The sequence below is a fragment of the Fonsecaea nubica genome (assembly GCF_001646965.1).
Source record: "Fonsecaea nubica strain CBS 269.64 chromosome Unknown Scaff16, whole genome shotgun sequence".
Lineage (NCBI taxonomy): Eukaryota > Fungi > Ascomycota > Eurotiomycetes > Chaetothyriales > Herpotrichiellaceae > Fonsecaea > Fonsecaea nubica.
Window position 1 is genome coordinate 418647 of NW_019173689.1, and position 23818 is coordinate 442464.

A 23818-nucleotide genomic window follows, 5' to 3' on the forward strand; every position below is an offset into this window, starting at 1 on the left:
AGGCTGGACGCTGACAGTGGACGATGCTCTTCATCAGTCCTGACAAAGACAATACCTCGCGCACATCAAACACTCAAGGTCGATCTACTCTCATCAAGCGCATCCTCTCCTTCATACGCAGACCACGTCGATAACGCCTCGAGATGGGCTCGTTGGGAGGACAGTCCAAGTTGCCACCCATCCTCGACTTCTCAGGTAGGTGGCCGGCGTCGTCACAGGATTACAGGGCAGAAGACTGACGACGACGGTAGCCTTTCGTAGTAAAGACGCCGCATTGAGGGCCGAATTCTTGCACGAGCTGGGACAAGCCTGTCGAGACAAGGGTTTCTTCCAGCTCACCAACCACGGCGTCTCACCCGAACTCCAACAAAGGATCTTCGCCGCCGCCAAAGAGCTGTTCGACCTGCCGCTGGAAGAAAAGTTGAAGGCGAGACTGACGCCCACGACCAAAGGGCGAGGCTACGAGACGATAGGAGACCAAATGCTGGAGCCCGGTGCGGCCCCGGACACCAAAGAGGCCATTTACCTGGGCGAAGACCTCGCCGCGGACCATCCGCGCGTGCTGCAGGGCGAATACGGGTGTGGCTCCAACATCTACCCTCGGTCGCTGGGGCCGCGGTGGCACGAGACCTGCATGGAGTACTTTTACGCCATGACGGCGCTGGCGCAAGAGGTCATGCGCGCGCTGGCCTGCGCCCTCGACATCCCCGAGGACTACTTTGACCGGTTCACCGAGTCGGCGCCCACGGCGACGCTGCGTCTGGTCCACTACCCGCAGACGCCGCAGACGGTGTCTGACGACGACGACAACGATAACAAAGCGCGCGGATGCGGCGCACACCGCGACTTTGGCTGCGTCACGCTGCTCCTGCAGGACCAGGTCGGCGGGCTGCAGGTCCAGGACGAGGAGACGGGCGAGTTTCTCGCCGTCGACCCCTGCCCCGGCGCCTACGTCGTCAACCTGGGCAACCTGATGGCCCGCTGGACCAACCACCACTACACCTCCAACACGCACAGGGTCATGAACTTGTCGCCCGCGGACCGCTACTCGATCCCCTTCTTCTTCAGCGGCAACGCCACCTACACGCTCGAGACCATCCCGGGCCTGGAGCAGCGGCCGCCGCCTGCCCTGGCGAGGAAATACGGACCCGTCATCCCTCCCGAGCCGTACGGGCCCGTCTCCGTCACGGACTTTCTTCGCGACCAGTTCGTGCAGTCGTATAAGCGTGCCAGCGACTACAGACCAGAGCCGAAGACGGTTAACGCCTCTACATAGGCTAGACTGTACCGTGTACCTGCAACGAATATCTGTCTGCCTGGGGATCCTGAAAGGGAGGGGTGTAAGGGTTGGTTTGCGTTTGGATGCGTCGTCCTTCATACTGAACCGGCGTGGTCGGGTTATCAAACGGTTCGAAGTCGTTGATTTAGTACATACAGAGGCTCTTGTAAACTCGATATGAGAGCGAAACACTCGAGGATAATCTCTCCTGATTTACCATAACGATCAGAAATCCCCAGCTTCTGTATCCAACTTATACACACACCACCACATACATGTCCGAAGACAAGAACTTGTTGTCTCTCAACTTACATGTTCGCTCGCTCACTCAACAGTCGACAGGAATCGGCACGGGCCCGACAGGACCTCTGCTCGCGCCAATGTTGGCCTGGTGCATCGACCGCGGACCGTACTTGATCGGGTAGTCGACGGCGGTGTGGAACGTGCCGTAGTTGTCCCACATGACGATGTCGCCCTCCTGGACCTCCGGGAGCCAGATGTACTCGGGCCGCAGGACGCGGGACTGGATCTTGTGCAGGAACTCGCGGATCTCCTCGACCTTGTCCATGACCGTAGGCGGGGAGTCGCTGGACGATCGGAGAAAGAGTTTCCGCGCCCCCAGGCCGTGCACTTGGAACGCCTTCTCCCCCGTCACGGGGTTGATCCAGACGAAGGGATACTGTTTGTTTTGGGCACAACGTTAGTTGGTCACTCTGTCTAAGGAGTGGGTGCCCTAAGGCGGAGTGGAGAGAGCAGGGGCGATAGATGGGGGTCCAAACGTCCAAGAACTTTCTTACCTTCTTGACATCCTTCTCGTTATATTCGCCGAGTTCCTCAATCGTGTGCTCCTTGCCCTCGGACTTGAGGCCCAGTCCCGTCGACGGCGCCTTGCAGTTCTCCACCCACATGTACGGGTATGGCGCGTACTCGACCCAGCTGTGGTCGGCCACCTGCTTTTCGTCCTCGCTGAGCATGTCGTACAGTTGGGACGTGCTGAAGAACGCGGTCAGCCCGGGCGGCGACTGCATGCTGAGTCCAGACCCGTCGTCCCACCGGATCGTCACGTCCGGCCCGGAGGGGAGTTTGACAGCTCTGAGGGTCGTGAACCATGCGGGATCACGAGCGTACAACGGCGCGTCAATGTGCCATCTCTGGAAGCGCGTGAAGCCTCGTTCGAAATCCTGGTCGGCGGGTGGGTCGGCGTGGAAGTCGTTTGAGAGTCCTTTGACCGTGAGATTCTTGAGTCCATAGTGATCCTCGCCTAGATAAATTTGGGCTCGGTTAGCTTCGAAGCTGAAACAGTCGAACCGTCTCTCTCTCTCGCTCGCTCTCTATTTACCTTGATATCCCTTTCCAACCAGACGCACATTCTCCGCCCCCGGAATCCCATAGACGTCCCGCGCTTTGGACAGCATGCCACCTTTCTTCTGGAATGTCTCCAGATTGCCGTGGCTGTGGAGCTGAGGAGCCTCGGGGTCGAAGCGCGTGACAAGCTCCCAATGTTTTTCGGGCGTGAGGTCCTTCTGGCCCCTGACGACGATGACCTTGTGCGTCCATATCGTCTCCTTGAGCCGCTTGACGTCGTCATCTTTACGGTATCAGCTGCATGATCGCTATCAAATGTCGAACGTCAAAAGGAGCTCGTTCATACCAGAGATATCGTTGAGATCTAGTCCTTCGACGACGGCGCCAAAGTTGAACTTCTGGTCCTTGCGCTTGACGACGGGTAGAACCTGGAATGAGAGTTCGGGAGTGAGCGCTGCCGGCGACATTGTGCCTCTTTTCTGTTCGTAGAGCTGGCAAGTATGATATGATCAGGGATCACGGGTCAACGCCTCCTCAACTTGGGCTTTGACGACAACAGTTTATGAATTCCGACAGTCATTGTCGACATTCGAGCATTGTACAAGTATCAACAGGGTATGTCCGATGGTCTCGCATGAGTGGCTAATCGACACTCTGCTATTCGTAGTGACTGGTATCTGGGTCCTCGGCCGAGCTTTGGTAGGAGGAGAGTCACTTTGAGAAAAGCGCCCTGTTATCGCAGCCATCCGGCCTCGTTGGTGATTCGCCCGAAGAGCACATCAGTCGCATCGGCAGACTTCGTACTAGCACCCGACCAGTCAACAGTCAGTAGGGGTCCAGACGGTTGCTGCTAGTCGCTATACTGTCGGCGTGTGGGATGTGCGTCGGAACCTGACGAATCGTGTCAACGGTATTTGTTTATCAACGTCGCCCCTTATCAGTTGGACGAATCGTCAAGAAACTTGGTCCACTGACCTGCATGCAGATACCTAGACCCTCTTCAGACCAGTCCGCTATGACCTTTGACAACCCGAGCACAATGCTGTCGGCTCACCTACGAGTCCAATGTCCGCTGCACCTCGGAGGAAACTGGCCTGTCGCCCATGCACCCGGCGCAAGGTCAAGTGTGACAAACAGATCCCATGCCAGAATTGTGTGAGAAGACGGACTCTAGCAGAATGCGAACGCGACGATCCCGACCATGAGCAAGGACGTGGACACAGCAGAATAACCAGTATTGGGTCCCAGCCCGACGCGGCATCCGCTGTTGGTGCTCTTCGTGCCCGAGTCGCGGAACTCGAGGCTGCCTTGCAAGAGAGAATCACAGAGGCTAATGTGGCACAATCTCCGACGACACCAGCAACAGAGCAGGCTGAGGGCAGGGATGTGGCACAGCGGAGGTCGTCGTCGCCCAGTCAGGGGTCAGACATTGAAGATGCCGTCACCGTCCTGGAGTTCCTGGCCTGGGGCCGCATGAAGGATCCCGATAATGCGATGCTGTCGCCCGAAGCGCTCCGGGTGTCTGAGCACGACGATGGGGGCATTGGCGTCAGTCCGGCCGAGGAGCTCGACTGCGCCCTCGACTCGGGCGTGCATCTCCTGTCGTGGTTGCAGATCCTGCTCCCTTCCCGCCGCCAGGTGTACCAGTTAGTCGACTACCACGGCGACTGTATGCTGTGGTTCCACGGCTCGTACTTTGTGCCGACCTTCTCCCAGGAACTCGCCGCGTTCTACACCGACCACGGCGGGAAATTCGACTCCCAGGGACTCACCCTGCAATGGGTGGCCCTGCTGTTCTCGATCATGGCTGGGACAATCACCTCGGCCCCGGCGCACGAGGCGAGGAAATGGGGATTCGACGAGAGCGAGGCACGGCTGTTGTCTCAGAAATGGTACAAGGCGGTCGTTGTCGCGCTGAATGCCGCCAATTACAGCGCTCATCATTCCTTACATGCCGTCCAGGCCATCACAACCCTGACCAACACCGCACACATGCTGGGCCACTCGAACGCTCAATCCGTCATGCTGGCGTCTGCCGTCCGCATCGCACAGAGTCTTGGTCTGCACAGACTGGACGACGATGCGCCCGGCGGCGCCGTCGAGCTCGAAACAGGCCGGCGCGTGTGGCAGGAACTGTGTACCCAGGACTGGTTCAGCACGGCATTCTCCGAGTCGTACTCGATCAACCCGCTGCATTCGACGTCTCTCCCGCCGCAAAACTGCGACGACGACCTGAACGTCCTGGACGAGTCCGAGCCCACCGTCACCAGCTTCTGTCGGTTCCTGTCCAAGATCGCGGCCATTATGCCTGCTCTACAGGACGCCATGGCCCTGTCCAACACACTCTATACCAAGCACGAGGCCGTTCTGGTGCACGACAAAAAGATGCGGTCCCTGGCCACCGGACGGCCCTCGTTCCTCGCCAACACGGCCTTTGACACCACGTGGCCCTGCTACATTCCCTGGGCGCGCCGAGCCATCGCGATGAGTTCTGCACACAAGATTATCATGATTCACAGGTACATCCCACCCCTCTTCTCTGTCTGTCTGTCTGTCTGCCTGCCTGCCTGCCTATTCTCTCGCGTCCCAGCTGACAGGAATGTTCGCACGGACAGGAAACTCCTCGGGCTCAGCTTCACCAACCCCGTCTTCGGATTCACGCGCCGAACCTGCCTGGCGGCCTCCAAGACGATCCTGAAGGAGTACCTGGCGAGCAGCCGGGACGAGTCCAGCCCGATGCTCTGGACGCACCAGGCCTTTGCCGTCGCCGCCTGCATCGTCATCTGCTTCGACACCCTGCACTCGCCGTACCCGGCGCAGGACGAATCCCAACTCATCGACCAGACCCTCGAGCACCTGCAGCTGTGCCAGCAAAAGAGCATGATCGCCGCGCGGGGCGTCAAGGTCCTCAACGCCCTGCGCAGGCAGATCGAGGACCGGGCCGCCGTTGCCGTTGTCGTCGTCGAGAGTGGTCGAAAGAGAGCGGTTGTGTCCAGTGACGCCCTCGTTACGAACAGCAGGACTCGGAGAAAACGTCGTCGAGGGTTCGACGCGGCAGAGTTTGCCCGGTCGTTCTCCGATGGGCGAGATCGTCCTCAGCAGCCTCTGAGTCAGGGCCGTGCGGAGCGTCAAAGTCAAAGTTCTGTCGCAGAGACGGATTTTATGCAGCAGCAGCAGCAGCAGCATGAGACAGGAGAGGATGTGACCCAGCCTCAAAGCCTCGGCGTGGACGAACCGCTGACTGTGCCTGCGGATTTGAATTGGTTGTGGAATATGCCTCTCTCGGACGAGGATGGTATGCAAACATTTGACAATTTGATGTCTTTTGCAAATCAAGGTCGTGCATTCTAGCTAGTGTCAAGAGGAGCCACAATCAAGTCCAAGGAAAAGGAGAGTTGAGCGGCCAACCAGCGTGTCCTTCTCGATATCATAGTACGACCTTCAGATTTGGCCTCTCCAGGAAAGGACATAACTCTATAGTAGCAAGTTTTCATTCGACATCGTATCACCAACGACGCCAGTGCGGAACTGGCTTTTTCTGGAACAAGGCCGTACAATGCTCCCTCCCACTCATTGACACCCACCATGCCCAAAATGCTAACCTGACGGGTGGTCCGATGCTGCAATATTGCACTGATGCATGATTCTTGGTCCGTACGACTCAGGGAACTCGGTCTTGTATGCCATGTCAGCGGATTGCCAAAGCAGCACAGGCTCTGCAGTCAACTTACAATGCTGTGCCACAATGCCCGGTTGTACCAAAGAACCACGTCTTGCTCTTGGTGGGGATGGGCATAGATGTTTTCAGGCGAGATTGCTGGCCGCATGATTCTACCCAGCTTGTTAGCCAAATGTATCTCACAGCGACAGCGAGATATTGCCATGGGAAAAACAGACTTGTGCATGAATTCCCTCACTTCCTTTAAATCATCGACAATTCTTTCTTCTCCATCAGCACTGCTTTTGAGATACAACTTGACCGCGCCTTGTCCGTGCACCTGCAACGACTTTTCGCCGGTCTTCGGATTCGTCCACACCATCGGATAGATGCAGATTTTGCTCTCGTCGATGGGTGGGAGCTTCTCGCGTGGCAGCTCCAGCCCCTCGGTTTCTAAAATATGGCCAAGTTTGGCGCTGTGGGCCGTCGACATCCATTTGAAGGCGTGGGGCGCATACTCGATCCGAGAATGAAACGCGAGCTGTCTTGTCTCTTCGTCGAGGAGTTGCAGAGCTCTGGATCCGGCAACATAGGCAGTGGCTCCAGGCGGGATTTTCATCTCCGTCCCGGTCCCGTCGTCCCAGCGGACAGTGACATCCGGACCCTTTGGAGTTCTGACTGCCAACAAACAGCCTACCCGTGGAGGCGGGATATTGTACAAGGATCCATCCCAATGCCACTGGTAGAACCTGCTGGCTCCTTTCTCGCGTTCTTCTTTGGGGATGTGGGGTGGAAGATGGAATTCGCGATGATCGATACCCTTGACTTTGAACCCAGGAGGAAACTGATAATGATCCTTTGGAACTTCGCCTCGTCCCAATATATGCACTTGTGGTTGAACCGGGATGGCAGGTCTGCTCTGAATACCGTAGATGTTGACGCCATTGTGCGACGTGAGAAACGGATCGGCGCCATGTGCAAAGCCGCCTGTCGTCTCGTCCGGGTCAAAATTCGCAGTCAGCAGGTATTGTTGTTCCGGCTTGAGCATCTCCGGCTGTTCTTTGAAAATCAGCACTTTGTGCTTGTACAACGCCCCAGAGATCAAGTCGAAATCCGCATCAGTCAGCTTGTTTAAATCTATTCCGTATACCTCAGCTCCAAAGTCCACTTTGCTTTCAGCCGGATGGATGAGAGGGACAATCCGCCCATGTGTCTTTTCGGCGTGTGGGAGCGTGATATCCGACGCCCTAGTTGCAACGAGCCTTGCCTTGACGCCTTCCGGGGCAATCACTTCGGTGAGAGCTTCGACAACCATTGCGGCAGAGATTTAATGCTGTTATTGGGAGACAAGGTGCTGCATTGCTGCAATTGCGGTTCATCGAGAATCCCTTTTCAATCCATCGAATTTCGCTCGAAAAGAAGAAGCGCCGAACCCCAACCAACCATAAATGACTGCACCACTCGGCCACTGTCCATCGGCCGAGTGTATTGCTGAAGGTGTGGGCGCAAACTGCTCGTGAAAAGATTGGATCGACTCTATCAACAGTATCGTCTTCGGCCGGGGTTCAAAGTGGAGCTCGGCCGAAGTCAAGTCCCCCAATTTGGGTATGGGTGTCGCAGGCTGGATGAGTCCTGGTGTCAGTGAGTCAACATACATGTGGTGTTTGGATGCTGCTGTTGGTTTAGAACAGGCACATCTCACGACCCCAAGAATCACAAAGATGCAGCCGCATGAGTCGAGAAGACACCTCACACTGAACGGTACCGACGTCCACTATATTTCGTCCGGCAACACGGAAGGGCCTCTCACTGTCTTGTTGCATGGACTGGGAGGCTCAACAAAGACATTCCGAGACCTAATTCCCTTCATACCACCAGATTATCAAATCATCAGCATCGACATCGAAGGATTTGGAAAGACACCCTTGCACCCAGGAGCGCCTCTTTCATTCGAGCGATATGTCTCCGACCTACACGATCTCATCACACATATTCAGGAACATTCTTCAACCTCGACAGCAGGAACGAGCAATGGTATCAAACACAACAGTAGCAAGGAGCAAGTCTGTCTCGTTGGTCATTCTCTCGGCGGTATCATCAGCTTACATTATGCTGCCCAATACCCGTCCGAGGTGACAGGACTTTTACTTCTGGGAGCAGGTCGATCCGTGAGAGGAATCCCACCGGCGCAGCAGCGTATGCGAGATCTTGCCAAAACAGCGCGGGAAAAGGGTATGGAGGAAGTTGCGCAGATCGCAGTCAAGTCGAATTTTCCAGCGGATCGCGTCAACGACCGATCGCACGAGCTGCAGGTGTATGACGCAGTGGCCTCTTGCTCTGCCGAAGCGTATGCAGCTACGGCAGAGTTGGTCGCCAGCGACGACCACTGTGACCCCGACTACAGCCTGATCAAGTGTCCAGCTGTGTTTGTGGCTGGTGACAAGGACGTGATCAGCCCACCACAGAGGTCGAAGGACATTAGTAATTTGGTGGGAGGCTCATCGGAGGTTGTGTTGGTCAAAAGCGGTCATCAGATGATCTTGCAGGATATTGAGGGTGTCACAAAGGCCTTCAACAAGTTGCTTGTAATGGTATGAGTCGCGAGGAGGAAGGGGAAGTGATGAAGTAGTCGAACTGGACGCGTGACATTACGGTGAATCAATAGTGTGTTTGAGGCTAAATGATTCTCCGTAGCCGCTCTAGCCAATACCAGGATCACATGTTAGCTAACCGGTCTGCCGGTTCCATTGGTCATTCTAGGTGACTAGTTTTCTAAAGCGGCGGCACTGACCGCGCAAACTCGACGTGGCGTGTTGACGTGTCAGCATTTGGCCGTCATATGAGGCGGTAACCAAGCGCCCGCCAAGCCTTTCAGAGTCGGACGGCGAACCTCTCAGCTTTTAAAATACCAGCGCAGGTCGCCTTCCTCATTCATCTCTCCGCCTTCCTCCCATTCATCACGTCCACCTCCCAGTTCCCGCATCTGTCGAGGCTCACACACTCGTTGATTCTCCATGCCAAAGTTGCCGGACCTTCCACTTCGCCCCTTGGACAAGTTTCGATCTCACGCAGAGTTCCTGCGCCTGAAGACCTGTGGCGCCTTTCCGTCAAGCCGCGTTTGAGCAGCTGACCGCTTGCCCAAGTCTGTGGTGAAGACTGTAGCAACTTTCGCCTAAAACAACGTCGCACGAGCCAAGAAACTGCTTGCTCGATATTCTCCCGTCTTCTGTCAACTGATTGCAGTCTGTTAGAGCCCTCGTCCCCTGTTCTCCTATGTTGCGAGCCCAATTGTTCGGTTTTCCCCTGTAGGTTGAGAGTTGAGATGGCAAGAGTGAAGCAGAAGGTGGCCAAAAAGGGTGCTGCTGGTGCCTCGACCCGAGGTAGCCAGGTAGCGAAGCAAAAGAGACACAAGGTTGCAATTGGAGGGGATCCTCAAGAGAAGAAACTGCCCACAGTGGTAAGAGCAGAAAAGTTTCGTCGAGGCCATATTGCCAGTGCTTATAACCGAGATAAGATATCATTCCAAGAGCGTCCCCCGCCTGGATACACTTTCATCCCCGCCGGAAACCCTGAGCTCACCAGTGCGTTGAAAGAGTTCGCTCGCCGTGGCGACCACAAGATCTACGCCGTGACGGTAAGCCAGTTTTTTTTTAATAGAGAAATGTACGAGCGTGTTTCACTGACGTTCAAGGTCACCCCACATGCTGCGCGTCATGAATTGTCGAGGGAGGTACATCGCGTTGGCTTCCATTTTCCCACGAGAGTTGTCGACCAAGTTTGTGCTCACTACGGCATCCGCCTAAACAATGAAGGAAAGGTCGTTGACGAGTCGAACGATGAATCCTTTTTCAGCAAAGTGTATCGCAACACGGACGGTCAACGCCCAGTAGAAGAGAAGGATCAGATCACCATCAACACTGATGCCAAACAGACCATCAAAGATTTGTTCCCCAACATCCCGAACAATGATTTGTACCAGATTATTAAGACTGCATTTCAGCTGGGCGATCACAGGGTCGGTACCGCAAACGAACTTCCACTTGTCCGAAGAGCCCAGCTATCCGTGGTTGCCCACATCCGGCATAACTACACCCAATATGACAAGTTGCTGAGGCAGATGCCATACAACGAGGCTCGTCATATGGTGGAAAAGGAGACACTCGTCAAGCTGGTTGAGTGGCGTGGGGGTGAAGACACTACTCTCGAGAACACCACAGGCGGCGCAGATGATCTTCTCAAAGAGGTCATTGTCATCTCTGACGAGGAGGCATCTGAGAGCGACTCGGACAGCGTCGAACCCTTGGACCAAGACCGTGTCCAGGTGGAAGAACTCCCAAGCACTTCCTATGGTCCTGGCCCTGGTCGCGCCATTTCGCCTTTGCCACAATCACAGCCTGAACGCATCTTGGACTATCCGCCCGCGGTTCGCAGCTACAGACCGTCTAACGCAGAAATTGCTCGGCGCAATCAAAGCAGATATGCCATTTGGGAACAAGCTAAGCGAGACTATCACTCCAACGTCGCTCAGGGACCAGTTGCTGTTCTTGAGAGGATTTATGAGCCTGAGCCGGCTCCAGCACCACGCATGCTTGTGCCTCTTGACCCTCCCACTCACTCACCTGCCCAGGTATTTCACACCCAAGCTCCTCCAGCAAGCATAGCAAGAGCGGATTACGAGGTAAGAGGAATTCCGGAGATGCTCTCTAAACATTGTCTGTCGATAGGCAGACACGATAGCTGCTCACTGACTGTCTTGACAGCCACCAATTCGAAGTCGTCAACCAAGTCCACCAACATACATCCGAGACGCAAATGGTGTTTTATATGAACGTATCGACACTAAGTCCCGAGCAAATCATGCAGATACCCCACAACACTTTCACAAATATCCGGCACCGACAATGGCAGGAGCGCAAGTTAGAACCCGCCCTTCTTCACCTCAAGACTTCACCCGACGGGAGTCGCGCAACATAGATTTCGAGAGAGGTGATGGTACGGTACTACCGTCGATCGAAGGACCCGATGGATCGTATATGTCTCCTCGCTTACGACGAAACCCATTTGAAACGCATCCTGAGCCTCGTGAAACTAACGCAGGACGGGAAGTTGGGCGCACGGCGAGGAATGCTGCCTATATTGACCTAACGCACAGCTCCAGCCAAACGCCTAAGAGACGTCGGTTGGACGAGGTGCAACCAGTCCAAGAACGCCACGTGAACAGAAGAGAGTCTCCTGGCAGGCTTGTTGACCGTCACTATATGCCTCCTCAGCCAGTGGCTGCCCATTCTGAAATCCGCACGGCTGATTATGGTGAGCATCGATCAAGCCCACGTCTCCAACCGGGAATTTCTACCCGGGAAGCTGCTTATGCTGATCGTCACCCCCTTTACGATGCTCATGATTCTCCTCATGCTGTTGTACGTCTGTATGAACCCTTACATGCCGCTCATGAGCTTCGCGAGACGACCACGATGCAGCGCCATTATCATTCGCAAAACTACGCGGTTTCTAGCCACAATGAGTTTGAGTCGATCCGACCCACTCGGGATCTGGGAAAACGACCATTGCTTCCGTTTGGTCAAGTCTATGAGCCTATTGGCGAGTCTCGCACACATGACAGCAGGATTGCTAGGGAGCCAGAGAGGCTTGTCCGTGAACAATATGTGCAACCTGTCGTGCAAGAGCCTCGTGTACGGTACATTTACCCTGATGGATCGAATGGTCGTGAACCTCTACAACCTTTACCTCCACAGCGTTTACCCGAGTATGATCGGGTAACAGCGTCTCTGCATTCGTATGCACGCTGAAGCGGTAAATTCGAGCGCCATCTGTCCGGATCCCTTGAAGACATACATCGCAGAGATTCCGGGACGACGGTAAGACTTCAAGGCAGAAACTTGCTTGAGCATACGTTCCCGGGATATTTTCTACTGACAGCGCTGATACATGGAACAGGTATTTTCAGAACGCGACGCTATGCAACCAGCATCTTCCACATCTTCACCTACTCGACCTTCTGTAGACCAATCTCTACTCGGTCACGGCTACTTTGCTTCACCAGTGTCAAAAGTATTGTTTCCTACGATTCCTGCATCGCAAATGGGTGGGTAATGTCTGCATGCTTTAAGACTGCGGCGCACTTCTATGTCGACTTACCGAATGTGGACTACCAACGGATTACGACCGGATACTATTATCTTGTCCTTGTAATGTTATGCTTGATCAAGATACCCAGCTTTTCGATTACGCTAGATCATGATCGGAGGCTTGCAAGATGGAGTTTGGGAGGAACACTCGGCCTTCTTGTGCACAGCTGTGAAATGACAACAGGGTATTGATCTTGGGGTTTCTCCTTCCAAGGTTCTATATATGCTGAGACTTGGATGCGCAAGTTGTGAAACTGCAGCGCGCCATTAGATAGGGCTGGGTGTAAGCGATACTCAATGACAGAAACTTCAAAGTTCAAGTGTTGTGTGTGCACTGTAGTTGCTCTATTGCTTGCTCCGCGAAAGGATCGAATATCATTCCCACAGCCGCCCATATCTCCATTGAAGCGACTTATCACAAACCCCAGATGATACAGCGTCCTCGCTGCTCGGCCGCGATAACCCGTCAATATGACCTGGCATCCCGTTTCCGTTCTTCCAGCTCGCCAGCGCCGAGTCCCCCCACCAGCGCACACTGCCTTTTTTTGTTGGTGTTACTGGTTGCTTTGGAGACATGCCCTTCATTTCAAGTCCTTTTGTGGGATTTCACACGGACATGGTGATGCCGTCGGCCTCGCCCGAGTTGACCGTCTTGCCGGTCTTCTTGATCTTCTCGAGCACGGTCTCGTACGAGACGGAGTCTTCGGTGGTGACGTCGGCGGTCTGCGTGTCCAGCGACACCTTGTAGTCCTTGACACCTGTACATACAGGGAGAATAGAAGTGTACGTTAGTCTCGCAATTGGCGTCTGACTTGGGGAGGTGTAGAGAGAATGAAGAAGAGAATGAATAGGGAAAGACAATGGAGGGGAAGGATGGGCGCAGCTTGGAGACAACTCTTGGATTGCATAATGCAAATGGCGTTCGCTAGACTCACCGTCCAGTTTCTTGAGCACGCGCTCGACGGCGCCGGAGCAGCCTCCGCAGGTCATGGTCACGTTGAATTTGTAGTGGTGTTCAGACATGTTGTCTCGCTCGGATTGCGCGATGGGTCAGTGAGGGTGTGTGGGGAAGATGGTTGGTGTCGCGAGGATATATTGAACTCGTGAGTGATTTGAGAGGTGTGTATCTATGTACGCGAGAGAGCAAGTTGTCGAAGTGGATAGGGGATGGTGCTGGTGTCTTTATATGTTACCGCAGTCGGTTCGCTGTGAAGGGAGGGGTTGGGTGAGGTGAGGCCGAAACACCACCAGGAACGGTAAGTGGTGAGGCTGAGGTATTTATGCGGGTTGTCTACAGGAGTGGTTCACAAGGATATGAGATTTCAGCTCAGCTCTCGCTGTTACAGGAACAATCAATTCAGGGTTCAAACAAGAGAAAGGAAACCAAACAAAAGGGGAGTGTTTTACGCTTGGATAGGTCGCGTGAAACATGCTCGACACTCTGGTTCATTAGTAAACATGCTCAACCCATCGCGCCATGGGATAACTGAGCACCGCAATCCGAAGGGGGCGGTGAAGGAAAGGGAGGGGGAGGGGTGGTGGGTGAGAGAGCGAACAAGTGCCTTTTGCCCCTGGTGCTGAAGGTCCGGGGCGGAAGCTGGGTAGTTTAGGGGGGTGATTGTGAGTGGGCATTGGTAAGCAAATGCTTCTTTCGTTAAAGGATGGTTCCTGAGCCACTGAAGTCTATGCCTGGGTGAGATGGCGGAATGGACTATCTTTAGGTGTCCAGGCGCCTAGGAAGTAGCCTCTAGGGCCTTCTTTCGGGCAGCGAAGCAGGTCCCCTGGCGCAAGTGATGTTTTTTGGCAGGGGGATTGCGTGATTGAGGTCTCGGGGACCAAACGACACAAACTACAAAAACTGTGCAAACTATTCAAATACGCCAATGACTCGCAAAACAAGCCAAGCCACTCGCGTCTATCATGTCTCGGCCAAACTCCGTCCTCAGTCCCTGACCTCCATCTACTACCCGTATGTGCTACTGCAAGTAGTAATATCCTACTACCTTGTCCCGTGCTTGTCTTGCTCTATCCGGATGGTCTCTGTACAAGGAAAACTGTTCCCCTGGTAACCTGCCAACGAATGAATGTCACCACACACGCCCACACCCGGTGTTTTTGACGGCTGCCTGATTGAAGTCCTGCAGTATAAGAGGTATACGATAGTACATATATATCAATGGTCGTAGGAGTCTTTGATTCATACTCACACCAATCAAAAAACTTGACCTGTTTACCCCAAAGAGAACTTTCAGAACATATCACATCCATACTTACTTACAGTCAAAATGGTCTTTTCTATCCGCATTGGCGCCATCATCACGACGGCGGTGATGGTGGCATTCACTCCCCTAACCGCAGCGGCATTGTCTTCGTCAGCGACGAGTGGCAGCTACACCCTGTGCCAGTTCTATTCGAGCATACCGGGCCTCTCCTCAGCGGATTCGACATCCTTGACGCTGCCTCTCTGCCCTTCCAGCTTGTTGACCTTCTCCTACACGATTCCCCCTGAGACGACCTCGACAACCCCAATTGCCGGCCCGACTACTAGGACATGGGCGCCGTCGCCCAGCGTCACCAGCTCTTTGACCTTGTGCCAATTCTACTCAAGCATCCCCGGCCTGTCTTCGCCGCCGACACCCGTCTCCAGCATGACCCTGCCTTCGTGCCCCGCAAGCCTGCAGGATATCACATACTCATACCAGGCGCCCCTGGTAACCAATGGCGGTTCCGCGACGGGGACCACACTGTCAGCCACATCTGCCACCAGCACAGCTGCTGTTGTGTCTAGCTTTACCGGCGCGGCTGCTCCCAGACCAAGTTTGGATAGAATGGTTCTTGGTGGTGTTGGCGTGGGAGGCATCCTGGCGGGAGCAGTGGGAATGATGGCATGAAAGGTTTTACAGAGTCTCGACAGCCACCTCTCACAGACGTGATGGTGGTTCCAAGACCGCATTGAATATGGACAGAGACTCACCTGCAATGACTGTACGTACTTGTACTTGTATGTCGAGGTGCTACGGTTCGCATCTCAGAGCCTCGCCCGACTTCCCACCACGTCCTTGTTTCTTGGACAAAGGGGCTCGGGCTCTGCTGGTGGTGTCTCCAACATCTATCCTAGCTGTACCCATCACGCTTCCGGTCAAGGATTAGATGCATGTTGAATGAATGAATGAATGTATATGTATTCTTTGACCACCCTTGCCTCAATGAGTCCGCTTTCAGCCTCCACCCCCTTTTTTTTTCCTTTATCTCGATCGAGAGAACCTCAACAAAGGTCTCAAACTCCACGACATCGTGACGCCGTAGAGTTAACAAGGACGGGTCTATTGCCTCTGTACTCTGTCTATGTAGATATGCTTGTACTCGATATGTCCACCACGCTGGCTAGGTCTGTGGTTCAGCTCGCGATAGTGAACGGGCCATCCATCCATCCATCCATCCATACCAAGTACATACATACCTCGTACCTTCTGTAGGTAGTACTCACAACCACCATCAACACCACCCTCACCACCCTCACCATGACCATGACGCTGGAGCTCTACTCTCCTGTACGTCACCCTACTCTACTGTCCCTGTACAACCACACCATAGGGTCATCTGGACACGGGAGGAATCTGGGCATCTGGGCATACCTGTACTTGTAGTCTTCGAGTCTATACGAGGTACATGGATATATGGGACTCGCCTTGAATGAAGAAAAGAGAAGAGGAGGAAAGACGTGGTCCTAATAGTGAAGCCGCAGCAAAGTCATGGCGAAGCTAGAGGAAAGCCACAAACCAAAAAAAAGTCATGGTAAAGCCACGGCGAGGTCATAGCCATAGCCATAGCCATAATCACCATAAAAGCAATAGGAACAATCAACCCATCTGGAAAATCAATGACGGACAACAAACAAGTAGAAACCAGATTGACAACCAGATCCAGATGGAGATGAAAATGGCGATGGGCGTCAAGCCTGGACAGGATAGAATGGAATGGGATAGGCCAGACTCCCCCTCTTGAACCATGTATCAAGAGCACCAATGAACAAAACACTTGGTGTGCCGGGCCGTGTTGTGCCGTTTGTGGTTCACGAGCAAGCACGTCTGCAGATCAGCCAGCGAAGTGTATTGATCAGTATATGTATGAGCTGGGGATTGTAAATCACTCCAACGCCATGCTTGACCGGTGTTGGTCAAGTGAGCTCATAGAAGCTCGGTATGGACGCTTATGCCCAAGATGAATGCCCGGAGCAGATATCATCCATCGAACAAATAGTTCATTCTGTACATGATGTGTGCGTGCTCGAGCATAACGCACACGCACAAGCAAAGTAGATGCTCTAACCCACTTCAAGAACGCCCATGCCACGACACAACCACTGCAAATGCTTATAGCTCGGGGCTTTTCTCCAGTGCCCTTACTTTCTGTACCACAGTCTTGTGATACGGGTATGTCTCACTATCATCACTGGTTAGTTTGATTGGTAACAAAGGAATTGCAAACCCAACATACTCTTTTTCTGCAACTGGAAAATGCCGTACATCAATGCCTCGCTCGTCGGCGGGCAGCCCGGCACGTAGATGTCGACAGGAACAATGCGATCACACCCCCTCGTCACACTGTAGCTGTAGTGATAATAACCTCCACCGTTGGCACAAGACCCCATTGAGACCACCCATCTCGGCTCCGGCATCTGGTCATACACCTGTCGCAGCGCCGGTGCCATCTTGTTGGTGAGTGTTCCTGCCACAATCATCACATCACTCTGTCTGGGCGACGCGCGAAAGATGATTCCGAGACGATCCTGATCGTATCGAGGGGTGGAGAGGTGCATCATTTCGACGGCGCAGCACGCCAGACCAAAGGTGAGGGGCCACAGTGAGCCCTGACGAGCCCAGTTGGCGATCTGATCCAGTGTGGTGAGGGCATATTGCATCGCTCCTTTCTTCTGCTCTTGTGACGGGAGGGGTACTTCACGACGGATGCCACCTGTGACCGGGAGTCGTGATGCATCGCCACCAGCTGTGGGAGCCTGCGAAACAACCGAGGTGGCGGGTTTCGAAGAGGTCGAGGAGATCGAAGCGGCGGGGGCGGCGCGAATGAGAGAGTATGGGAGGACATTGGACGCTGTACGGTTGATTTTGTCAATCGAGACTTCCGGGAGTTTTTGTGGCCAGGGAGCTTCATTCTGCTTACCTCGCAGCGCTCGAGGAGCGACTGTCCTCGACAGAGACATCATCTTGCTCCGCAATTGTCGCAGGTGATGAAAGAGAGGAGAGAATTGGACGTTGAAGGGAAAAGACTTGAAGGGCGTCGAGGGAGGGAAAGAGGCGAAACTGCTGTGTGTCGTCGGGTAGAGAATCTATGATGTCGAAATGCGCGGCGAATTGCGAGCTCGTTCATTGGCTGGAATGCGTACCGGGCAGGACAGCGAGATCGGTCTGCCTGATTGGGCAATATCTGGGGAAGAGCCTCCAATGCGACTTGTCAACTTGTCTGCTTGTCTGCTTGTACGAGCATATAAATTGCTCTTCTCTTAACTCACCAGAATCAGTTTCGACGGGTCGTGCTTCCATGGCCCTCAACTCGTCACCGTCGATAGCATGCATCGGCGTCATTGGCAAACATGACCAACCTCTCCACATCTCCCTCTTTCCTCCCCACGACACGGCCGCCAACGCCGATCTCGAATTCCTCTTCCTCCTCAACTCGTGCCTCGACATCTTCGACCTGCGGGCTCGCACCACCAAATTGCTCGATTCCGACTTGGGACTGCTCCAGGCCATCGATGACCGGCTCTCGTGCTACGGCTGGCTGACAAATACGGGGATCAAGTTCATCATCGTGGTGGACATGATGGGGCGACCTCCATCCTCTTCGTCCGACGAAGACGGTGGGAAGGAACAGGCAAAAGACAAGAGACGGTTCCCACCTGCAGCCGTGGGCTTGAGAGACGCAGATCTGAAACCAGCTTTCCGTGCCGTACAGACCGCATACATCCATCTCATGTTGAATCCATTCTACATGCCTGATGACAGGACGCCCTTGCAGATAGCCAACTACGGAGGGAAGAGCCCGGAAATCACAAGCAAAAAGTTCATTGCGGAGATCCAGAGGATTGGGAGAGCTTGGTATCCGGGAATTGGGAACATTTGAAGGAGACGAGGACAAACCATTTAAGACAAGAAACAATACTCATTGACACCGAATGCGCCTGGGACGCCGACAAGGAACTATCATAATCACCGCTGCAAGGACACATTAAGCAAACCAACAGTCCTGCACCTCTGCTATTTTGGACAAGGCAAAGCAGAGCCTCTCATGGCTTTGCTTCTTCCTCAGCAGCATCGATCTTCGCCGCTGTCTCGCCCACTTCTGCCGCTGTCTCAGCGGCCTCCTGCTCCGCTCTGCTGGGGGTCCTCACAAGCGGCACCTCATCCATTTTGGTGTCTGGGTCTGCAAGCTTCATTGCATTCTCAGACGCGACTGGCTCATCTGCAGGTGGTGCGGCCACTGCAGCGGGAGCCTCCGTCTCAGTCGTACCCTGAGATTTGATATATTCCAAAACTACTTCGAGCGTCTTGGCAGGGCCGGCTTGCTCCCAGAGGCGGAGTGTTCCCTGTTTATCAATGACGACGACTCCGCGGGTGGTAGATTTGCCGGGCCCTGGCTTTTTCATGCCAATGGCAGAGGTCAAAGTCGCATTGGAGTCACACTAGCATTCAATTAGTACTCCAAAGAGATGGGTGGACGTCGAAAAGTGGTACGGAAGGGACTTACCAAGAGCTGATATGGCAACTTCTGCTTGGTTGCAAACGTCGTGTTCGCCTTGGGACTGTCTGTGCTCAATCCATACACAGCGAATGATGCACCCGTGATGGGTGCATAATTGTCCCGGAAGAGACAAGCTTGGTTGGTGCCTGTACAGTAAGAAATATCAGTCGATCAGTTGATCAATCCAGCTTCACCAGACCTCGCTATTGTCTCTGTCGGGAGTGGAAGTAAAATGACGCAAAGGCGGGGGATATGACTGAACTTACAACCCGGCGTACTCGCTCTTGGGTACGTAAAGATGACGATGCCGGCGCCGCTCTTGTCGACCAAGTCTTTGACAGTCACGCTGGTTCCGTCGTGCGTCTGCACCGTGCCGCCAAAGCCCTCCAGGTCGATCTTGTCACCCACACTCAGCTTCCCGGAGGCAGTTGCTTTTGCAGGGACGGCGCTCCCGTTCGCCGTTGGCTCTGCTTTGGTTTCGTCGCTGACGCCTGCGGTGGCCGGGACGGTTTCGGGAATGGCGGCAGAGGTGTTGGCCGCATCCTGCCCAGCCTTCTTTTTGGTTGACTTCGACGACCCGATCCCCGTCACGGCGGCTTTGGCCTTACCGGCGAGCTTCTTTACCGTGCTGCTGCTGCTGCTACTGCCCCCTCGTTTCGCTGGCGGGGGTGGGGCAGCTGGCTCCTTTGGGGGAGGGCGTTTGCGCAGTTCGACAGGCATTCTGGACGACCCGGCTTGATGCGGTTGGAATTGGATTTGGCCGACCGTTGGTCAATTCAGGATGACAAACAAGCTCGGATCTGGGGCAGCCGGTATTATCAGTCAGTCAATCTTGAGCATTTGACAATGTAACAACTAAAACAAGGATCGTGTTGTTGTTGGTTTTGTTGAATCGACCACGTAGTTACTTCCGTTGGCGCATCAGAGCACTCGAGTCAGCTGTCCTTCTATGAGACTTAGCAAGAGCTTGATTCTGGCGACGGCGATTGCACCGGGGAAAATGTTGACAATCTGGATTTTGACAAAGTTCTATATTAGCGAATGAGTCCAATACCCCTGTATCCATCTAGGATGGCGTTCCAGGTACCACCAAGAGCAACGTCACTGCCCAGCAAAATGGTGGTTACGATGTATATAGCGTGCGCAGTAGCTATAACACCAGGCAGAAGGATATTCTAGGGAAAGGGGAGAATAACAAAGAGTGACTCACTCGAACACCTCTCCCAGGAATATTGGGAAGCACTTGTTTCCCGTCCCTCGACCCCTCAACATCTCCTCGATCGCACAAGGCTGGGTCTGGCGGCATGCGACATCCCACCGCCCCAGCGGATCCGCGACAAGGCAAGAAAGACAGAGCTTGTAAAACACCCATCAATTGGTACTTACTCCGATACAACCAGTGGCGAAAGGGACACGGGTGGAAAGCTAGAAAAGAACTCTTTGAGGAGCGCAACGCAGGGTTCGTCTGCTTCCCGTCCGGCTCGAATGAACCCCTGGGCCACGTAAAAATCAGCTTTGTTTTGTTCTCTTTAGCTGCTCCGTTTCTGGATTATTTCCTCAGCTCAAAAGGTCGAGGTATGCGCAGTTGCTGGGGCAGGACTCACCAACAGGTCGTTGTCTGTGTGGCGAGGAGAGGTGTGTTGGTAGGTTGGACCTAGGAGGTTCTGAGGTGCTCTCCGCTGGGGAAGTCGGTGAGGAACAACTACAAGGAACCGGGAACAAAGTGTGGTGTTTCAGAACGCCATTCCTGGGGCCGAGGGGCTTGATCGCTATGCTGCAAAGCTCACCCTCACGTGTCTCCGTCGCAAACGCTGACTTTGGGTTGAATCGGCTCTGAAGCTTTGACGTTCTCGAGCGAGGTCGGCGTGGTCGGCACCAGGGCCAGCAGCGATTGCTCCGGGTGCTGTGATTGCAGCTCCTGAGTGGCGCAGCTGCCAAGTAACCAAGATCACGAATGTTTGTAAGCGAGGATAGACGAACTAGTCTCGACAAAGGAAGCCCCAGAAGTTCAGGGAGTAGCTATCCGGGTGGCTGGAAGAACTGTCTGAAGCGTTGTGAGGCTAATACAAGTAGATAGTGTCAATATATGTGTTGTAAAGAGGCGTGTAGGATGGAAAGTTGTAACGTAAGTGAGTGACTGAGGAATATGGGAGGTGGGTAGCCACACTTATGGCCTATACCCGGTACAGCGCTGTACCTACTAAATACCTAGTAAAGTACCTACAAATATTACATCAATATTTACCATGCAAATACAAATGAGTGTCCATAGCTGTACCGAATCCACACTTGCTTCGCCCTCGTACACAGACCAAGTGTGGGCATCTGCTGAACTACGAAATTCTGTGTGAACTACGCCTTCGCTTCGTTTGGTAGCACATTGATATGAATTGGACTAGCTAGTCGAGTCAAAGAGCAGAGACTCCTTTGCATCGCCACTAATTATGTTGCTTCCGCCAGAGCAATGAGTTACTGTTCATATGCCTCCCCAGAATCGGCCCCTTACAAGTCCTTCGCCATCTTTGCCTCAAGATTGCTTTCTTCCCCTCCCGCTCGGAAGCCCCGGCCGCACATCATCAAAACGCTTGGCCATGACTGGACGGGCTGGCCGTCCCTTGCGGTTGCATCTCTTCCATCCCCAATGCCCTTCTTCCTCTGAAGCAGTACTCGAAATGGTGAGCATAAAGCGTGAAGCCAAGACAATAAAGGAAAACGTGCCGAGGTGTTGAGGGATGGTCGGTGGTGATTCTGGAATAACTAGGTCTACGTGTCGAGGTGGTGGTGATCCATCGTGGTAGAGCAGGACGATCGTGAAATCGAGTCCGTCGTCAATCCTGTCTCAATGGAACAGCAATTGATCATACTGATGCTGCCGTGTCGTATGTCGCCAAACTTTCGTCTAGGTCTGATGTCTCATGCATAGAGTTGCTCGTCAAACAAAGGTTGACCGACGCCCCATCAAAGTCGTAGGTAATCGTGCAAGTAGTGCATGTAGGAATTGAGCCGAGTAAAAGCCATTCAGGTAAAAGTTTGTTTTGCCGTGAGGTCCTCACAATTCCCGGTCCGGATCTGCCATGTGCTAGAGCAAACCCCGCGCCGGATCCGACATACCCATGGTGTGTTTTGTGTTCTGGAAGACCGACAGCGGTCCTCGAGAAGAGGTTGGTGGAACAAGGTCAGTTGGCAAAGAACACCAAGCCGTCATTCCGTTTCAACGATAATCGCCGTTGCCAGTGGTTATCCTTGTACCGGAACGAAGCCTAACGTCGAAGACTAGCGCATTAGTCAGATGCCATGATAAACCTCCACGCAAACCGAAGCAAAACGCAGAGGAGATCCCTTACATGGGAACCTTGAGGTTTCAGTACTCACATCCTGTCACTTCCTCCCTGGTCGTTACCGCTAGCACCGCGTTCGATGACCTTGCGTCGAGAGCTGGAAATAGCCGCGGGCTTGCCGGCCTGCGAGGCATGTTGAGGGGTAGGGGCTCCAGTGGCAGCAGCTGTAGCAGGATGGGCACCACGTCGTGGCTTCTCCTCGTCCTCCCCCGTGGTCTGGTTGCCAGCAGCTTGGGCGATGGCCTGAGCATTCTTCTGGTATTTGTAGACGGTCCAGTCAAAGACGTAGTCGTATTGGAACGATTCTCGAACGAAGAGATCCCGGAAAATCTTCCTCAAGTACGAATAGTCTGGCTTGTCATCGAAGCGGAGAGAGCGGGTGTAGTTGAGGTAGATGGCGAACTCATTAGGGAAACCACGGCACAGGACCTCGGTAGGAGTGGTCATCTTCTTCTCCATAATACGATCATACTTCTGCTTCTTGGTGGCCGCCTTGAGACCTTGCCATGGAAGAGAACCACGGCAGAAGTAGAGCATGACATAGCCTAGAGACTCCATGTCGTCACGGCGAGATTGTTCCACCCCCAAGTGAGTGTTGATCGAGGCATAACGAGCCGTGCCGGTCAAGTTCTTGTTCTCGCGGTATGGGATGTGGAAATGAGTCTTGGGGTCGCGGTACTTCTTGGCCAGACCAAAGTCAATCACATTGACCTGGTTGCCTCTCTTGCCAATACCCATCAAGAAGTTGTCTGGTTTGATGTCACGGTGGATGAAGGACTTGGCGTGAATGTATTCGATGCGAGAGATGAGTTGATCGGCCAGGAGGAGGACGGTCTTGAGGGAGAATTTGCGGTTGCAGAAATTGAAGAGATCCTCCAAGCTGGGGCCCAACAGGTCAAGAACCATGGCATTGTAATCACATTCGGTTCCAAACCAGCGGACGAACGGAATTCCAACACCACCAGCAAGAGACTTGTATACCCGCGCTTCATATTCGAGCTGAGGGTGCTTGGCCTTGACAGATTCGAGTTTGATGGCAATTTCTTCACCTGAGATGATGTTGGTGCCCAGGTAGATGTCTCCGAAACTGCCACTGCCAATCTTTCGACCGATGCGGTATTTGTTACCAACACGCAAATCCTAGCAAAATGCAGGTTAGCAAATACAAGACAGAGGCGTGCAGTCCACCACAATCTTGAGGAGTCCAACTCTTTTGCAGCCGTGTCTTTCTTTGAATCTGAACCCAACCAAAGCGAACTCTTTCACGTACCATGGTTGTCATGTTGATGATCGACGAGCAGCCACGCTGCGATGACTTATTCGATGGGGATGA

General features: G+C 53.8%; 11 protein-coding genes across 11 annotated transcripts; 6 read left to right on the forward strand and 5 right to left on the reverse strand.

The window, feature by feature from the left end:
* Positions 1-143: 143 nt before the first annotated feature.
* Positions 144-1276, forward strand: AYO20_03511 (hypothetical protein; the record flags this gene model as incomplete). The annotated part of the gene is made up of 2 exons (XM_022641814.1): positions 144-195; positions 252-1276. 2 exons carry the CDS (start codon positions 144-146, stop codon positions 1274-1276), a joined length of 1077 nt encoding a protein of 358 aa, XP_022502347.1.
* A 331-nt stretch (positions 1277-1607) lies between these two features.
* Positions 1608-3051, reverse strand: AYO20_03512 (hypothetical protein; the record flags this gene model as incomplete). Its single annotated transcript, XM_022641815.1, has 4 exons — positions 1608-1958; positions 2077-2540; positions 2619-2867; positions 2931-3051. 4 exons carry the CDS (start codon positions 3049-3051, stop codon positions 1608-1610), a joined length of 1185 nt encoding a protein of 394 aa, XP_022502348.1.
* A 598-nt stretch (positions 3052-3649) lies between these two features.
* Positions 3650-5935, forward strand: AYO20_03513 (hypothetical protein; the record flags this gene model as incomplete). Its single annotated transcript, XM_022641816.1, has 1 exon — positions 3650-5935. The coding sequence occupies one exon, from the start codon at positions 3650-3652 to the stop codon at positions 5933-5935; it is 2286 nt and encodes a 761-aa protein (XP_022502349.1).
* Positions 5936-6181: 246 nt separating this feature from the next.
* On the reverse strand, positions 6182-7557 carry AYO20_03514 (hypothetical protein; the record flags this gene model as incomplete). Its single annotated transcript, XM_022641817.1, has 3 exons — positions 6182-6259; positions 6316-6415; positions 6482-7557. 3 exons carry the CDS (start codon positions 7555-7557, stop codon positions 6182-6184), a joined length of 1254 nt encoding a protein of 417 aa, XP_022502350.1.
* Positions 7558-7963: 406 nt separating this feature from the next.
* On the forward strand, positions 7964-8839 carry AYO20_03515 (hypothetical protein; the record flags this gene model as incomplete). The annotated part of the gene is made up of 1 exon (XM_022641818.1): positions 7964-8839. One exon carries the CDS (start codon positions 7964-7966, stop codon positions 8837-8839), a length of 876 nt encoding a protein of 291 aa, XP_022502351.1.
* Positions 8840-9564: 725 nt separating this feature from the next.
* On the forward strand, positions 9565-12020 carry AYO20_03516 (hypothetical protein; the record flags this gene model as incomplete). Its single annotated transcript, XM_022641819.1, has 4 exons — positions 9565-9876; positions 9934-10920; positions 11003-11234; positions 11464-12020. The coding sequence occupies 4 exons, from the start codon at positions 9565-9567 to the stop codon at positions 12018-12020; spliced, it is 2088 nt and encodes a 695-aa protein (XP_022502352.1).
* A 2653-nt stretch (positions 12021-14673) lies between these two features.
* Positions 14674-15279, forward strand: AYO20_03517 (hypothetical protein; the record flags this gene model as incomplete). Its single annotated transcript, XM_022641820.1, has 1 exon — positions 14674-15279. The coding sequence occupies one exon, from the start codon at positions 14674-14676 to the stop codon at positions 15277-15279; it is 606 nt and encodes a 201-aa protein (XP_022502353.1).
* Positions 15280-16790: 1511 nt separating this feature from the next.
* On the reverse strand, positions 16791-17609 carry AYO20_03518 (NADH-ubiquinone oxidoreductase 19.3 kDa subunit, mitochondrial; the record flags this gene model as incomplete). The annotated part of the gene is made up of 3 exons (XM_022641821.1): positions 16791-16831; positions 16886-17500; positions 17570-17609. The coding sequence occupies 3 exons, from the start codon at positions 17607-17609 to the stop codon at positions 16791-16793; spliced, it is 696 nt and encodes a 231-aa protein (XP_022502354.1).
* Positions 17610-17947: 338 nt separating this feature from the next.
* Positions 17948-18529, forward strand: AYO20_03519 (hypothetical protein; the record flags this gene model as incomplete). The annotated part of the gene is made up of 1 exon (XM_022641822.1): positions 17948-18529. The coding sequence occupies one exon, from the start codon at positions 17948-17950 to the stop codon at positions 18527-18529; it is 582 nt and encodes a 193-aa protein (XP_022502355.1).
* A 163-nt stretch (positions 18530-18692) lies between these two features.
* AYO20_03520 (hypothetical protein) lies at positions 18693-19867 on the reverse strand (the record flags this gene model as incomplete). Its single annotated transcript, XM_022641823.1, has 3 exons — positions 18693-19088; positions 19154-19293; positions 19414-19867. 3 exons carry the CDS (start codon positions 19865-19867, stop codon positions 18693-18695), a joined length of 990 nt encoding a protein of 329 aa, XP_022502356.1.
* A 2648-nt stretch (positions 19868-22515) lies between these two features.
* On the reverse strand, positions 22516-23767 carry AYO20_03521 (hypothetical protein; the record flags this gene model as incomplete). The annotated part of the gene is made up of 2 exons (XM_022641824.1): positions 22516-23625; positions 23756-23767. 2 exons carry the CDS (start codon positions 23765-23767, stop codon positions 22516-22518), a joined length of 1122 nt encoding a protein of 373 aa, XP_022502357.1.
* Between the last annotated feature and the right edge of the window lie 51 nt (positions 23768-23818).